General features: G+C 34.2%; 1 protein-coding gene across 1 annotated transcript in view; it reads right to left on the reverse strand.

The window, feature by feature from the left end:
* Positions 1-427: 427 nt before the first annotated feature.
* LOC110465743 (cAMP-responsive element-binding protein-like 2) overlaps positions 428-18,044 on the reverse strand; it is a 66,803-nt gene continuing 49,186 nt past the window's right edge. Inside the window, exon 3 of the mRNA XM_021521775.1 lies at positions 428-3,360. Within this exon, the coding sequence (XP_021377450.1) occupies positions 3,220-3,360 (141 nt within the window). The 3' untranslated portion in view covers positions 428-3,219. The remainder of the gene's footprint in view (positions 3,361-18,044) is intronic.

Consider the following 18,044-nt stretch of genomic DNA (forward strand, 5'->3'; position numbering starts at 1 on the left):
CCTGTAGTTGAACTTATTAAAACTAATTTTGCATGGCTTCTGTTTTTATCCAAATATCACAAACGTAAGAATTTATTAAGAAAGCACATATAATAAATACTAAACAGTCTCAATCGCAAGAATTAATTCGAAGTACATTAAATATTATTGCCGTTTTATTTTGAGACAAAATATTGTTGTATTGTTGCAGGGTCATGATCACATTTTCAAGAACATCGTTTTACACGTCAGGGTTTGAAATTAAGTCTTGCGAACAACTTCTTTAGAGTTTCCTTTGGGATTTGTGTCTTCTGAATAGTAATTCCGTCTTTGCGTATTGCAGAGTTATCCTCTCTTGGGGGGCGGTTTTGATTGTTACGTCATTGGTTTGTGTGAGAAAATTACGTCGTTTTCTCAAAAATTGATGACGTTACTCTCACAAACAAGTGACGTAACAATCAATACCTGCTCCCAAGAGAAGATAACTCTGCAATACGCAAAGACGGAATACATGTATAAATAGTAAATGGGGGTCATGTTGATCATTTGACACCAACTAAGTACTCGTGCTAAACGAAATGGATGTTTACCTTTTGCACGTCAAATATTCTAAACCCGTTATTTCCTGCAAGGGTACTATTTCCTTTTTAGTCACAATACAAGCAATATTTTGTAACATTTAACATTATTAAGTATATATGTCTATGCATATTTACAGGTAAAAATGTATTAAGTATGATGAAATATATCAGTATACAATCAATTTAATTGATATTTAATTGATTTTATTACTCACCCAGCAAAAATGACTGAAATGTTATTTCGACTCGATCCTGACTGAAATTACCTTTACAGGCTTGGTAAACCTTTTGTTACTAAGCTGACATCAATTTGATCTCTTTTTTGACCTGCACAATCCTTAACCAATAAACAACTGATACATTCTTCAATAAGATTCATCTGTTTGGAAATATGTAATATCAAAAGTAAAACTTTGATATTACAACTGATACCGTAAATTTCCTTAGTTTTCTAAATATATGAGATACATTTATCAAATTTGCTTGAGAAAAATGACGTGGTGCCATGTTAATGGATACCTGGCAGAAGTACATATTTCGTTGACCTTTAGATCTATACCTTGTTTGACAACCCTTCCTTAGCGTTAGGAAAGATACTTAATTAAACTTTTCATTGAAAAGCATTATTACCTTTAAAGGATAGCTTTAGTTAAGCGTTACGTAATAAAAGCTTTCTTTTGATTTTATTAACCTTATGGATGTCCTAAAGGTAAGGAATGTAAACTGGTGCCAGGAAAGATAACAGGTAGCATATTATAATGAAGTAAACTAATCAATACATATAGCACGAAATAAATGAAACAAAAATGCATATAGTTCATAAGTAAAATTTACATTTTACAAAATATGTTCATCAATATCATCACGTATTGTAGAAATCATAACGACGGACAAAATAAAAAAAAACCACTTTTTTGTTTTAGTTAATTTAGTGTTCCGATCTTATTCAATTCAGTTTTAGCGACCAACATAAATATATACATATCTTATTTTTATTCTACTTGGATCTTCCAACAAATCTTCATAGGACAAAAAAAAAAGTTTCAATAACAACTATTCTGTTTTTATCTTACAATATAATTCCAAATACATTCCCTTTAACTCGAATTCTTCATGAAATAACCGAAAAACTTCAAGACATGGAAACGTATCTACATGTTTCGTATTTGATCCAATAAGCGGCCAGGACTCTTAAAAATTTGGAAGATTGAAGAACTTACAATATTCTCAAACTGAAATTGATAAATGTCGATGAATAGGTGAGACTCCGGGCCAGAAAAGTTATGGGGCGCTATTATTAGAAGGGCTTGGACGCATGTTAAATCTTATATGATATTTCATGTGATACTGATTTTTAATCGGTCTCTAAATACCCATACACGCCTTCTTAGTGAATTAATAAGACTTACTGTTTCCTAAATTACCTTCATAATACTAAGTTGTAAATAATGTTTGATAAACTTATGATTTAATAAATATGATTCAAGATAAAAATATGCATATATATAATACATAACAATAACAGAATCTAAAATACGACTGCAGTAATCGAACATCTTTTACCTTCAATTTACACACCTCGGTTGTTTTAATCACCCAATTCTCAGTAACAGAAAAGCTCTGTACTAACATGCAAGTTTAACTTATAACATCTTTTAAAAGTAAAACAGAAAACAATCATATTGTCAACACAAAGACACAATCTGAATCAAAAAAGAAAATTTGGACGAATTTGTAATTTCGGAAGGCAATTGCATATTGCAGTGTATTATTTTTAGTCACCTTTTCCAAATCATGGATATGCGTAAAAAAATCCATATAATAAACGATTTAGGTAATGCTTCAATACCCAAGTAATGACAAATTGAGGGTTCGTACATGCTCCAGACTGTTTAAATATTACACTTTAAGAGTTTCATACATGTCAAGATACTGCGAGAAGAACCACAGTTCACTCTATGTACACACGAGTCTATTGTTAGACTCAGAATTGTTTTTTTTTTAATCTTGAAAATAATTACAGTACAAGAATGTTTCGCTCATTTGTATTATACACAAAATAATAAAACCCGAGCAAACATTCGTTTTGGTGTCCTTCACAGCACACTCTTGAAGAAGACTTGTGTTCTGTAAGGAAATTGACACTGGAATAATAATTATGTTGTGTCTGCGGTGAAGCCGATTGCAAAGCAGCTGAATGTGCAAGTGCATTGGGAAATTACTAAAAAATCAATTCGTGCAATGAAGATATGTTTTTCGAATTCCTTCATGTCATGTATCACTTTCCATCACAAGAGTTTCACCACAGATATTGCTGTGATTTCTATGATGTGCACTAGTCCACCAGCGACAAACTATATAAACATAGGGTTAGCTCCGTGTGAGCCATTTTGTTGATGCTTTAATCGTTTGCAAATTCACATATTGTTCAATGTTGTTACTGTTACGCATTTTGTTCGAAACGTCCAAAAATACCGGCGACTTGTGGTGGTTGAAAGCCTGAGTAAACAAACCTGACGGACAGTGTATGTTTAAACAGGAGACATATCAAGGCGAGCGATTTAACACGTTTTTACTTCAAAAACCCCACAGGAAAAATATCTTATAAAGTATATTTTTCTAACTAGAAATATTTTGTGGGTACATATCATGGAGATGATCACAGATCTTTTGGCTCGTCCTTCACATTGCAGAGATAATCCGTCACATGGTGGCTTTCACTGCCCGAGTCACTCTGATCTAAATTCGTGCGGAGGGATTCAAAGTCACCACCATCTGCTTCCTTGCACCACGTTTTGTACTGAAAATAAAAACAAAAAATATCAATTATATTTTGTGGTTGACGAGGAAAAAAAGGTAAGGAATTTAATATTTCGGGAAACCTTAATGCAATGATTTAAACGATAACCATTGTTCTTTCCAGCTTTCATTTTTTATCTTCCAGTAGTATAGAGTTTGGAAAAAAACGTCCAGATGGGGACAAGACGCTCACCATTTTGTTTTTAATTTTTGTCTGCTTTTTGTTGTAAAGTGTGGCAGGACGTCCACCACCGATCGGCCCCTCAATAGGCGCCCTATCTCTTAAAGCTGAAAAGGGCGTCTTGCCCCACCATACTTTCTTTCCCGACATTTAGCAATAATGCTTTACCACTACACAAAATTGATCAATGGGGATAGGGTCTGATATAAACTGATCGTCATCGAGGCTGTGCTCTTTGTACATGTACAGTTGTCATTCTAAAGCTTTTATGAAAATTTCAAGATGAGCATATTTATCAGTCAAAAAATACATCACACATCAAAATTAATAATAATAATAGTAACAAGAGGCCCAGAGGGCCTGTATCGCTCACCTGGATACCTTAGCAATCATGGCAAACTATTCTCCAAATGAGATCAAGGGAATATGCCAGACCCCAAGGCCAATCCTTGTAGCATAGCTATATTAGATTTTTCATGCCAAGCAATTTTATGTATGGTTATTGGGTGGGGATCTCAACTGTTTCCAAGCTTTGACTCAGAAACTAGGTCCCTAGAGTTGTGGCAAGACCCCAGGATCGATTCTAATATCGTGACTGCATTTGTCTCTTTTTGCCAAGCATTTGTATATATAGTTTTGGGGTGGGGATCTCAACCGTTTCAAAGTTATGACCCAGGGGCCAAGTCTGCACGGGTGGGGCAGACCCTGGGATCAATTCTAATATCATGACTGCATTCGTCTGTTTATGCCTAACAATTGTATATATAGTTTGTGGGTGGGGATATTAACCATTTCAAAGTTATGACCCAGGGGGTAAGTCTGCAAGGGTGGGGCAGCCCCTGGGACCAATTCTAATATCATGACCGCATTCGTCTGTTTATGCCTATCAATTGTATATATAGTTTTTGGGTGGAGATCTCAACCGTTTTAAAGTTATGGCCCAGTGACCACGTCTCCAAGGGTGGGGCCAGACCCTAGGCACATCCTGGAAGCAAATGTGCATTCTTCTCTTTATACTCAGCAATTGTATATATACGGTTATAGGGTGGGGCTCTCAACTGTTTCCAATCTGTGACTAAGAAACTAGGTCCCTAGGGGTTCGGTCAGACCCCAGGTTCCATTCTGATATCATGATTGCATTCGTCTCTTTATGCCTAGCATTTGTATATATAGTTTTTGGGTGGGGATCTCAACCGTTTTAAAGTTATGGCCCAGTGACCATGTCTCCAAGGGTGGGGCCAGACCCTAGGGACATCCTGGAAGCAAATGTGCATTCTTCTCTTTATACTCAGCAATTGTATATAAGGTTATATGGTGGGGATTTCAACCATTTCCAAGTAATACATTTGATTGGCCCCACCCCTTAGCCCGGGGTCAGCCCCACCATTTGTACAATTTTGAATCCCTGCCTCCCATGAATACTTCCAACCAAATATGATCAATATCCATGGCATAGTTCTACAGTAGAAGTCGTTTGTAGCAATATAGCCAAATTGCCCCCTTTTGGCCCCGCCCCTTACCCCCAGGGGAGTCAGCCCCACCATTTGTACAATTTTTAATCACCACAACCTAGGGATGCTTCAAGTCAAATATGGCTGATATCCACTTCTTAGTTCCAGAGAAGAAGTCGCTTAAAGCAGTATAGCCAAATACCCTTTTTGGCCCTGCCCCTCAGCCCCCTGGGGGGTCAGCCACACCATTTGTACAATTTTAAATCCCTGCCTCCCAGGAATGCTTTTGCTCAAATATTATTGATATCCAGTGCACAGTTCTACAGAAGAAGTCGTTTGTAGCAATATAGCCAAATTGCCCCCTTTTGGCCCCGCCCCTCAGCCCCCTGGGGAGTCAGCCCCACCATTTGTACAATTTTTAATCACCACCACCTAGGGATGCTTCCAGTCAAATTTAGTTTAATTCCTACCAGTGGTTAAAAAGAAGAAGTCGTTTAAAGAAATTGTTGACGTACGTACGGACGGACGGACGACGGACGCCACGGTATGGCATAAGCTCACCTTGGTCCTTTGGACCTTTGGACCAGGTGAGCTAATAATATACAACATGTATATAGCGCCCTATATAATTTATAAAATTACTCTAAGGCTCTTTACAACAAATGGATAATAGTAAAAGTTATAATTGTGAAACAAAAACAAAGGCTTACAATCACTTTTATACATTTAAGCAAGCAATGTGCACATAATTGAACAAATAAAGGGTGGTATTTACATGACGTCTTTGCAAGGTTTCTAAAATGTAGACGTGAAGAGGTGAGTATTGATGTCCCTCTTTAACTAGGCCAGGGTATTTGACTTTCTAATAGCAGATGGTAAGCTGGCCAAAACCCTCACACAGCACATGTTTCCGTAGGTCACAGTACGAGATTTGGGACACAGACCAAAGATTCTGACTCCGACCGCAGTGATCGTGACGGCTGATACAGGGTAACACGCTCCTCTATGTACTGAGGAGCTGTTCCATTCAGTGCCTTGTATGTGTACAACAGAATTTTGTACTGCGACCTGCATCGTACAGGTAACCAGTGCAACGAATATAGCACAGGTGTGATGTGCTCTCTCTTTCGAGTACGAGTAACCAGTTGTTCTGCAGTGTTCTTGACCCTCTGCAGGCGACTAGTTAGTTTGTCAGATATACCATAGATTAGGGCGTTACCATAATCCAACTGAGAGGTAACAAGTGAATACACCAAAATTGTGCATGCATCTGCAGTTAGAAACTGACGAATACAGCTGATGTTCCTGATCTGGTAGTAACAGGATTTGGCAATAGCGTTCACTTGTTTCTCCATGTTCAGTGAACTATCAAAGTATACCCCTAGGTTTTCAACAGCTGGGACAGTCTCAATAGTTCTGGCACCGACCTTGAGCTGGAGAGCCATTGTTTGCTGACACTTTGGGGAAAAGACGATTAGTTCTGTCTTTTCCTGATTAAAGCTTTAGCATGTTGGCGTTTATCCAGATACTGTCAGACAAGCTTCCAGACTTTCTGAAACTGTATTCCAACTGTCCTGTGGTTTGATGACCATGTACATTTGTGTGTCATCGGCATAGCAATGATAGCCAAGGCTATGGCGACGACAAACCTCTCCAATCGGTTTGGAGTACATACAATATTTTCGTGGTCCTTACACCGACCCTTGAGGAACCCCGAAATCTAGTACTTTGTCATGTGAGGTGGAAGATCCGATGGCAACACACTGTCGTCGTTCACTCAGATGAGACTGTCCAGCATAGTGCGGTATCAGTCACTCCACAAGAGTATTCCAGACATTATTAAACAAGAATGCAAATAACCTAACATCTACACTGCGATTAAAATTATGACATGTTGATCAGCTTTGCTTCATTTCCAAAACTTCTTGATATGGCATGGAGAACCACCAATGAAAACAATTGCTGATAACTATATATTTCATAATTATCCAATGCATACAATTGTGATCAGAAAGTCTATGAATTAATGGAATTGAACTTTTTTGTTTTAAGACAATATTTTCTAGTTACAATGTTGTATGTTAGTGTTAAATATACTCAATATCAATTTCGTATGACAAAGTAGTAACATTTCTGTTTGAAAAATGCTTTAATATTTAAAATTTTGTATGATCTTTAACATTAACATTTTGTATGGTAACCTTTTAAAGCTTGTTGTTAAATTGAGTATTATTATAAGAAATGTTTCGTTTTATTTTGAAATATATGTGGTGATCACTTTCTATTTAGATACTGGTTCTTATCTTACTTTTACGACATGCGAATATGGTATAACTCCAGTACGAGGTCAAACACTTTGACCACCGCGACCCCTTCAATGAATGCCATTGTGTGAATAGTTTAATCTATACAGTCTTATCTCATATCTCTGTGAAAGGTTACTTTCGCTATATAAGCTAAAGCTGTCACGCAGTTCATGGACCGAGTAATAGACCGCTAAGTTACTACTTCAAAACCTGAATACACCACATGACTACAATTACAGCCAACCCTGTTTTAGAGAACACCAGTCTATAGCTACAATTTGTCCAAAAACTATAGCCATACCGGCTTTAGAGACAACCTGGCTTTAACCACTACTTGGGTTCTGTCCAAATTTTCTATTTGTCTGTGTGTACACTTTACAAATAACAATCAGTTGTCTATAGTTACCATATATTTATCCTTTATACACCTGTCTATATATATTTAACGTAAGTCTGTACTAAGGTCTGTTTATAGTTCACACCAGTCGGTCTATATCTACTAACTGTGCAAAGGATTCTCGTTGTAATTTTAAGGGTCGATGCTTTATTACAATGTACAGTAACTACTGACCAAATTCGTACTGGAAAATGACACAGCATATGTAATTCTGTTAGTATCATATCTCAAATTAGCAACGTGGAAATCGTAGCATGTTGATTAATGGCCTGGCATTTCTAGGAAATCCACAAGGCAAAATATGAATTGAGAATGCACGTTATCGTTGAATTCCCCGAAAAGACTAGTATTCCTTCTATCAGGACACAGGTCATGGTGTACACAATATACAAAGAGTTGTGATAAAGCTCGTGAGAGCTCTCTTAATTTTTAAACTACCACAAACCGATGATTGCTGCAAACAAAGATTTCACAAGAAAGCAAGTTAATTCATAATAATGAAACCAAATTATCCCCTTATTTAACGTGTTCAAACAATGAGTATCTATTTTGTATCTTTCAATTGTGGATCTATACTGGTAATGATTTGATTCAAAAGGCAAATGTAAAATTGAGGTTATAATACTTCACATACGTTTGATTCGTTAGAACTCAGTTTATAAAATTACCGCATTCCACTTCCTCTATAGATAGTAACACGTGATAAAATTGTTTGACATAATGTATGGTGGGTCTTTGTTTAGGTGTGAGATTTACTTCCTGGTTTGACATTTCAGAATGGAGTTTTATTGGGTGATTTCGATGGCCTATATTAAGCATGGCTGAAATAACAATAATTACAATCGTCTTATAATCTTTAAGGTGTACACATGCTTTTGGACGTGTAATTTTATATAAATAAATCTTTGCAACTCCTTTTTAAAGATTTAGATGTTGTTGAGTTTGTGTGCATGCTAAAAGCAGTTTTCTCTTACGAACTCAAGTTGGGTCAACCCAATACCAAGATTTGATTTCTAAAATAATTTTAAGGGTCGATGCTTTCGTACACTGTACAAGAACTAGACAAACAATTCAAAATGAAAACAAGAGTACCGCGGGGCGGAACAATATACGCCCGTCGAATGCATATAGTGTTATATGCTTTCTTACATTGAAATAAGATCTGCATCATTCTAAGAGTGGTTAGCTGACATGCTATAAAAAATGTAGGAGAAAATCTCCGGACAAAAAATCAAATACTGAAATGAACAAAGAGCAATAACTTTTGCAAAAATCGTCAAATGAAAATTCTTTTCAAGGAAACAAAACAACATCGAGATCTCCCTACAAATATTCAAATACTGAAATGAACAAAGGGCAATAACTTTTGAAAAAATTGTCGAATCAATATTCATTTAAGGGAGACACAACTTCATATCATGTAAACCAAGTTTCAAAGAGATCGGTCGAAAAATGTAGGAGGAGATTGCCGGACAAACAAAAGTTTACGCCGGACGGACGGACGGACAAACCCATACGATAATAATCCCGTCAAATTTGACGGGCGTATAAAAAGACAGAGCATATGTAAACTGTTCAAAATCGTGCCTTAAAAGCGTAGCATGTTGATAAATAGACAGACATTTCTTGGAAATCCACAAGGCGCAATATGGTTTTAGAATACACGTTATCGTTGAATTCCCCGAAATGACTTGTACTGCCGCTATCAGGGTACACACCTTAATGTTTACACCATACAATTTAAGCTGTGATTTGTGATAAAGCTCGTGAGAGCTCTCTTGATTACACTCCTACAAACTGGTGATTGATTCAAACAAAGATATAACAGACTTATATGACAGTTAATAAGAAATGACAGAGCTCATGTTGTGAGCTGGTTAAACGATTTAACATTATTCGTTTGATTCAATGATATCTTCACAGACTTGAGATAACTGAATAACATTAAACAAAAGATCATAAAATGCGTATATTCCAAGATAAATTTTAACCATGTTGTGGCTCCGAATGATACCTATAGCGTTTTCGATATTTAGATTATTTTCGTGGAAGTAAAGTTGATTTATTCATATTAATTCTCCGAGACATGATATTTTCGTATTATTTTGCAATGAGAGATGGTCTCGTTACCTTTTACATGACTTTTTATAGATATAAAAGTACAGACCTAACTTACAACATGCTCATTCATTATCATCTTTTTGAAATATTTTCTCCCTTTGTGTTATATGGATATCAGTGTTCCTTTTTTACACTTTAATGTTACTTGTGGTTCCGCTGTCACTTGTCCAGATATCCCGTTTTGAAAGTGACATGCCATTGTGATTGGAAGTGATCTAGATTGACATTGCGGGTGTCGACGATGAAGCCGAAGACGCGTTCTCTTTCGAAATACTCGGTCTTATTTTCCTAGTACTTTTTTAAGGTCTACGTTTAAATTTTCCATTTATTCATATTCTGCCCTAGTTAAATATATTTTGGGCTTGATTTACGCCTTTGCTTGTAGTTCGACATTCTTTTGCTTTCCGTTTACCTCACAGTAGATTGACGCCTGAGTATAAACATTGAGGGGGGAATCAGACACTTTTCTGGGTCAGCAGCTGGAATGCATTTTTCTATTATCTCCCGAATTTTAATTATCACATAAAAGCTGTATAAATTATAATAAAGAAACTAAATACATTTTAAATAACTTGTTCAAACAATTGATGTATCTATTTTGTGTCCTTCCAACCGGTAGATCGATACTGGTATCGTTTTGATACCAAAGGCAGATGTAAAATTGAGGTTATAATACTTCACACACGTTTGATTCGTAAATTTTTTGTTTATACCGCATTCCACTTGTTTCGGTGTGAAATTTACTTCATGGTTTAACATTTCAAAGTGGTATTGGGCGATTTCGATGGCCTATATTTAGCATGGCCGAAATTAACAATAGCTTAAATCATATTCATAACTTTCAACAAAGTACACAGGTCGTGTAATGCGTGGTACAATGTGTCTACCATTCTAATATATCCTGAAATACGGCGACAAGTTGAAATTTTCAGAATATACCACAATAAGTTAATATGTTTATTAAATTACAACAATTGTAGGTGAACACATAAAACGATAAAGACATTATGTAAATTACTCTGAATAAATATATTTATTAACATCAAATATATCTTTACTTTTTCAAAGCTGATAAAATTTAAATATCAATCTGCTTGTTAATATGGAACGGTAAAGTTTATAGTTTATATGATGATATAATAAGTAATTACAAATCAACCACTGAAGGACAACATACTATTTACTGGATGTTCTGTAAATACACTAAATGTATCTAAATACATTTCTATCACAATAGGTGGGTGTTATTCAACTCCAAAGGCATCAATTAATCATTAATTCTGTTATATAACATATTGTTTATACCACACGTGGTATTTATTGCTTTGAAGATAATAAACTTGTTACGTACTTGTTATGATTTGTAATAAATCATAATATTTCCACATATTCCTGAAATTGTCATTTTTTCGCATATTAATTAGCGGCATTTTACTACAGGTCATATCCTTACGTCCCATCTGATATCGTAAACAAAACACATATGCATACAGAACATGTCAATGTTTCCTCGGAATATTTTTTATTGTGGTAGAAACAGGTCACACAAACTCGTGGTTGTTGTACATGGTATTTCTTTCATTCGAGTTAGTTATTTTTCAAAAGTTACAAAAAACACAAGCTTTAGAGAAAAGAAACAAATACGATCTGATATTGTAAACAAACCCATATATATGCATACAGAACATGTCAATGTTTCCTCGGATTTTTTTTTATTGTGATAGTTATTTTTCAAAAGTTACAAAAAACACTCGCTAAAGTTTTTTGTAACTTTTGAAAAATAACTAACCCGAGTGAAAGAAATACCATATACAACAACCACTCGTTGTGTAACCTCTATGTTCACTCTTAATTATTATAAACAGTTACAAAATTAACTTATATACGCATGTCCAAAATTACTTTCATTTTGAGCATTTGTCCGAGTCTTCAATCAATCAATTTTACACACGTAAATATGTTTCCCATTGTGTCAAATGACTGTATATTCGTCTGAAAGTACAGTTAAGCATTACTTGCTATATTATTATGTTACCTAAAAAGATATAATCTGTTTTTTCGAAATTTCAATTAAACAATAACTGCATTTTCTCCATATTTCCTTCATGACTATAAAAACATTTCCAAATTTCGGAAAGTTGCGAGGAAATTTCTGTTTTGAAATCATGTTGAAAGAGAAACTGTGTGTTGGGTGTGTGCAAATACCGTTTTTTGTTTCGTGTAGTGAATTTCCAACAACACGTAACATGTCTGTCGAATAAGTTTGGGTAAAGGTGATAACAATAAATAAGTATATACAAAATGTAAACAACAGGATGGATTACGCTGTCAAGAAAGACAAAATCCATGGATTTCTAAATCATGACGACAGTTTATAAATTTTGTGGCATTTATATTGGATATTGTTCGTTAATTGTCATAAATCTTGTAGGCTATTTGTGTTCATCGAAAAAAACCGTACGGAAAAAAGAAACTTGTTTTGAAAACAATCACCATATTGGATTAACTGAGTTTCATTTTCGTTTCCGCTATCCTTAATCATCCTTGTAACCTATAGATTCGGAATTTGCATGGAAAAATTCTAAAATCTCCAAAAGGCACATCATTTGAATTCTCAACTACCATAGTTTACAATACTTTACCATATCTGTTAGAGAATTATAATGACGAAGTAATGCAAATGAAAAGGGAATACTCTATGCGGAAAGTGCTAGTTGTTGCATGGGTAACATATTTGTGTTTTTCGTTGAACGTGTACACTAAAACTTGAATTTCGCAACACTTTCTAATATTGGGACAGGATCACCTGCTAAACGATATATTAAATGAAAAAAAAAAGTAATCCAAATGTCTAGTTGATATACAGATATGTATCTTTCCAAAACGTGTCATAAAATGTCAGGCAAATCAAATTTAAAACCAGAGCAGTCATCGGAATGATTTGTATTTTGACATCTTATACATATTAAAAAGCTGCTGTTATTATGATATTAAATCAGATAAATAGGGGTTCTAATTAAATAATTTCGTGTACAATATCAATTCATTAGAGGAAAAGGTCGAAGTAATTTCGTTACTTATTAATCAAATTTATGACGAATTTCATTAAACTTTAACAAAACAACCATGCGTTTATCATGAACAAGTTCTTTTATTGTAACTAGAAATAACAATAATTTTTGCCCTAAAATAGCACAAGAATGAACGGTATAAAGCTGATTTAAAATTTGTGTAATGAATATATGGTGAACATGGACGACATGAACTCCATCACCATCCGAAACATGGATGCACCCATTGAAATGTGATTATTTGTATATCGTAAACATTTTATACGATACGCATTGTTCAAATAATATCTTTGATGACATATTTTATTTTCAAAACAGAAAGCTTTATTTGAAATTAATTAATACATATTTAATATCAATTTGCTATTTCGATCAAATATATCAATCAGTTAACAAGGCATCTTGTATATCGTATACATCAAAATTGAGGACGACGAGATAAAAATATTAATAATTAACTACCAATAAACCAATCTCTTTTCCGCTGAAAGAACGCCATAAACAGGGTAGGATTGACTGGATAGCTTGATCAGGAATTTCCACAGAGTTGTCTATATTTGGTCACACCAAAGTAAAGGTTCCGAAAATTGCGATCACTGAATTTCACAAAACAGTTTCTGTTTAAGCATATCCCTTAAAGAATCCGGCTAAATGAGAATGTACAATCCGATCAGGAAGAGAAAAAGACCGGAGAGATCACAGAAAATTATGCTGACACGGTGAATTTCACTGTTGACTACGAACTGAACCCTATATGGACATCAGGGAATATTTTTCTCGGAAGTCCGGCATTTCGCAGTACATGAAGTTTTTAGAAATATGTTAAGCTATATATAGAAACTTGAATTTTTCCGGATACGAAATTCATCAAGCTGGAAAATAATTAAATTAAGAATCTTAAAATGTGTGTGTAGAATTTAGGAACTTACGTTCAGATTATTGTTAATGAGAAGATCCAAATGTACATTATATTTAGATTGTTAAGGGATTTATGACGTTTTAACTTTTGTTTTTGGCATCTCTTCGGGTTTTGCCTTTGTTTTTTTAAGTCGACATTGATACAAATTTAGCCCTTAACGCTGTGTGTTAAACTGTATTAACCTAAATTTATAGGTTTTATATATAAGTTTGATAAAGCTGCAAAGTATCAACAAGTTTCATATAATGTTTTTAACAAACATTTAACAAAAATCATCAAGTGCTAAAATTTATACTAAAATCGATGATGGTATATTGGATCAAAAACCACGTATCAGACATATCAAAGATATCGTTTAAACAACAACCGCAAACAAGTTTATTCCCGTTATAGTAGCATTAAATCACGTGTAACCGCGATTAAGCTATTACGTAATACATACAGCAGTGTATAATGTGGTTAGCTTACCTGATATAAATAAACTTATGTCGACACATTTTATACGATACGCATTGTTCAAATAATATCTTTGATGACAAAAGTATCGAAAATACTTAAACAGATTTTTTTTTTTCAAAACAGGAAGCTTTATTCGAAATTAATTAATACATATTTAATATCAATTTGCTATTTCGATGAAAGTTTCGTTATGTTAACCATATCAATCAGTTAACAAGGCATCTTTTATAGTGTAACACTGATCTGCATTTTTTTTAGAGACTGATGAAACTAAAACTCCCAATTGGTTATGACAGTGTTTTCAATATTGTGATGATGAAGATTATTCATTTGGTAAAACTTCAGATGATTACATTTGTTCAAATTTACATTATTAGACATATTTCGAAAGGACAGCGAATTTAGATATACACACCGGTATTTATTGATACGTACTTAGAGTAGTTAATCACGTGAGTATATATATACGGAATCAGGCGAGTAGACTCATCGACGAGTCATCAGCTACAGGGATATGAGCTGTTTGCTAAATACGTGAATTTAAATTATCACAAATATGTTGTTAAATTATTATTTTTTTCTTTCTCCAAAAATTCGTTTTTTGCGTGTTTTTATCGTTTGTTTTGGTCGATTTTAACAATACAACCATATTTTTTTCTTCAGATGCATTATTTGTGCTTTTTTAACTAATCATGTAAAAGGATTAGGAACAAGTCGAAATAATGTTTAAACCGCATTCCACTTCCAATAAACGATAACACATGATAAAATTAATTTACATAATGGTCGGAGTTTCTGTGTCAAATTTACTTCCTGTGTAAGAATTTCAGGATTACTTTCTATTGGTCGATTTCGATGGTCTATATTTAGCATAATCGTAATCTCCAACCATACTTCGGTGACTGAGAAATGACGTCACTGGCAGATAATACAACGACGTGTTAAAATAATTTTCATTATGCACCGGGAATAGGTCATATATCTTGTCCTCCTATTATATTATAGACCATAAGTAATAATCGCCTTTTGTTTGTAAAATGGGTGTGTCAGACTTTTTCTTCTTTCTCAAACAATAAACATAAGATGTCAGTCGATTCAGTACGGGACAACAGGATATTGGGGTTACATATATTATCAAAATAATATGCGTTAGATACTGACAACTAACAATCTCATAGGATATATTTTAGATTATACATATTTTATTTCAGGGTTTTTTTGGTATGCAAATACCCAGTTTTCCACCATCATCGTATATATCGAAAAATGTAGATTATTGTTGGTGAAAAACAGTAATACCTTAACCTATGCTAGACAGAACGTATTTAATAGTGATAACGCTCTCACATCATGATCCATATGAAGATTTCCGTGCTATACAGTTAAGATTAAATTGACAGCTAGCCAATTATAGTATACTATTTTTCTAAAAAGAAATATTATCCGGAAAGACCTCATACCACGGCTATCTACGTGCAAAATCAGACTTGGCAATGCGCCTTCCCTGAAGATTATCAATTGAGTATTTTCCGTTTTCAAGGAAGAGCTGGGAAAATTATTCGAACAATCATAACGCTGTGATAGTATTACAGGATGGATACTAATTGAAGAGATCCGGTACGGTGACACCGTGGTATATTGTTCTATTAAATATATCACACTTCCATATTAAACATCTTGTATAGGATGGAGGTATTGTTCTGTTGAGTCTTTATTTACAACTAAAAAGTCCAGAATGTATGGTCATGAGTATTTGTAGATTTGCTGGGTTTCGAAATATAATGATTGGCAATCAGGTATACTCGAAAATATCCGAAATATATTTCATGAATTCGTTTCTCTTATGTTAGTGATAATTCACCTCATTTTATAAGTGCTGATTGATAATATAAACTCTTGTCAATCATTTTGTGACCGAGCAAAATTACACTGCAGAAGTAGACGCTGACATAAGAATTGAATCCATTCCTCTGATGCTAAATATATCAAATAATAGTTTAAACCACAACCGCAATCAACTTGCTGTACAGTATCGTAACATCACGGGCTGCTTTTAAGTGGGTCATTACGTAATACAAACGACAGCGTTGTAAGTGTTGATAGCTGGTTTGATATATATACATATATAAATAAAATAGTACTGTAATCAAATATATATAATAAAATTCGTAGAAGAAATATCTCTTTCTATTCTGATACGTCGATGCAGAATTCTAATTAAATTTATTGATCATCATACAGTCATTTCGTCCATTTAAGACTAATCAGTTATTCCAAAGACAAAAATAATGATCCTCCATATATATAGTATTCAGAAGAATATGTAGAAATACCTGGAAATGTGCCTTTAAAATGTTACAAATCTACATCTTACTCTAAAACAAGTTTTTCATATAAACCGTGCTACAATAACGTTCAGCCACAAGGTAACAGCCGAAGCTATTTTCTTGACGATTTCATTTCATTTCAGAATATTTATTGTTCAGATCTTATGAGGAAACAAGCATAGCCTATACGCGCCCTTTCCTTACAGTAATAAACAGTTACACACATCATATTGTAGTAATGACAAAACATATGTATGTATTAAATATAGATAGATTATTGCATGTTAATGATACAAAAACTAAATTACACAAACATTAGCCAAATGGTGCTGGTGGACAGTACATACTAAACGTACAATGTGGTGATTGATATATAAACTAGAATTTTGTTTTTGTGAACAAAAACATATGTCTCCCCTTATTAGCTAATAGAAAAACTCCGGTATAAAGAATTAACAAAGGGCCATATCGCTTTATATAGTGGGACACGAGACCCGAATTAAGAATGCGACACTCCTACTTCCCAAGATACATTAAAACTTTAGCAAGTGTTGGCCAACATAGAAGGAAACATGGAAGTTATGCCGTGGACAAACTTCTGTATTAAAATTAAACAAAGGGTCATACCTCTGTATTTAGTGGGTCATACAATCTGATTTAAGTGTGAGAAATTCCGCCTTCCCAATATACATTAAATACGGTAAGTTTGGTCAACGTAGGTGAAATAACATGGAACTTCTGCTCCGGAAAAACTTCGGCATTAAAATCCTTTCCGAGAAAATAATTTCTACGCTGACCGCCTGATTAATTTGAAATGTAAATACCAGATGTTTAATGAGAGATGAGTCCACTGCTCCTCTAAAATATTTGGGTATCGGTGAAAACTAGCTTTGATCAAATAATAACTTTGAATTTTGAATGAATGATTAAATTCCGGAATCATGATCTGATATACGAAATGACAAGTTCAATTCGGGATTTCATTTGTTTATAAATTGATTACGTTTCAAACAGCATCATCCACAAGGTTAACACCTGGGAACGAACTTGTTTTATAATTATTGGATCACCTATTTTGATTTTCTTTTGCGAAACCAACAATGTGCATTGCTCATTAAAACAAGCGGCCCATGGGCCTTAACGGTCACCTGATATATTTATACAGAGAGTTGATTTTGTTTTTAACAACGAACAGAAACATTATTCAAAGTGACAAAAAACAATAAAACCACCTTATTCAATATCTAGCATACAGATTTCAGACTAAAAAGTATTTGAAACTAGCACCTCTGATTCTAAACAAGGAAAATGAAGAAATTTTAGCACACTGACTCCTTTGAGCCCCACCCTACAGCCCATGGGGGTAGGGCTGGCTCAAAATTTTCAAAGTATCAAACTGTCAACTCAAGGTTATAATTCCAATCAAGTTATTAACATGTAATATTCAAAGTAT

This window comes from Mizuhopecten yessoensis, unplaced genomic scaffold (assembly GCF_002113885.1).
Source record: "Mizuhopecten yessoensis strain PY_sf001 unplaced genomic scaffold, ASM211388v2 scaffold11101, whole genome shotgun sequence".
Taxonomy (NCBI): domain Eukaryota; kingdom Metazoa; phylum Mollusca; class Bivalvia; order Pectinida; family Pectinidae; genus Mizuhopecten; species Mizuhopecten yessoensis.